Source organism: Trichoplax adhaerens, genomic scaffold (assembly GCF_000150275.1).
Source record: "Trichoplax adhaerens TRIADscaffold_2 genomic scaffold, whole genome shotgun sequence".
Taxonomy (NCBI): Eukaryota; Metazoa; Placozoa; class Uniplacotomia; order Trichoplacea; family Trichoplacidae; genus Trichoplax; species Trichoplax adhaerens.
This window is the reverse complement of record NW_002060944.1, coordinates 8,384,529-8,385,359: the sequence shown is the minus strand read 5'-3', so window position 1 is coordinate 8,385,359 and position 831 is coordinate 8,384,529. Positions and strand designations below refer to the sequence as shown.

Genomic DNA, 831 nt, shown 5'->3' with positions numbered 1-831 from the left:
TCAATTCTTTATTGGTCGCTACTGTGATACTTTACTTTCTAGTCAGAAATTTACAAGGTAGGTTGATTTATTGCTTGACTGAAACTTAATTTCTAGAATGTCCATCGCTGGCATGCTTAATCCTATCAACATGTATTACTACAATATGGCACAGCTTATGGCCAGAATTAGGTTGCTACAGGAATATTAAACAATTTTTAATATCTATAATAAATTAAATTATTTTCAAATTGTAATTTTTACTTTCTCGGATATTCCACAACTAAGGAGTATTAGTCTACAGTACTGTAATCAAGTAAGATTAATTTAAAAATTTTAATTTTTTGGAATAAATGGCTTTGGTACGAAAGATATACTTACAATTTAAATGTCAGATTGGTCAGTAATATGCAGGAAAAGATCGAAATTCTAAATATAGCAATAGCTTAAAAGGTTAACTTACTACAATAAAAGCTCAATTGCCTCACTATGATGGAGTAAAGTGTAGTGGCAAGAGTGCACAGCGCTAAATCCCAACTGCCATATCTTACTCCGGCATTATAATGTTGTAAAGCTGTTGAATTTTCAGCTGCATTGGGATCACCTTTAAAGATAGATTGACCAATAAAATTTGTATAAAATACAGCGAATATAGAAAATTTTAACCAGCCTAATAGGCTCGTTATCGATAATACTACTGATTCTTTAGGCATGGTTTAAGTAAAGTAATAAATTTGATAAAAAATATTCCAAGATCGAATTTCTTCAAGAGTTAATTTAGGCTTTGTTGATATCCGATTCGGTACTTCATCACATGAAAATTGATTGATAGTTAATGTTCTATCATCGGTA

The 831-nt window shown here is 30.6% G+C and overlaps 1 protein-coding gene across 1 annotated transcript in view; it reads right to left on the bottom strand.

Annotated features, from left to right (window-relative positions):
- Positions 1–85: 85 nt before the first annotated feature.
- The window catches only part of TRIADDRAFT_53853 (uncharacterized protein), a gene marked incomplete at both ends in the record, with an annotated part of 2,382 nt that continues 1,636 nt past the window's right edge, over positions 86–831 (bottom strand). Inside the window, 2 exons of the mRNA XM_002109603.1 lie at positions 86–175; positions 468–583. Of these exons, the coding sequence (XP_002109639.1) occupies positions 86–175; positions 468–583 (206 nt within the window). The remainder of the gene's footprint in view (positions 176–467; positions 584–831) is intronic.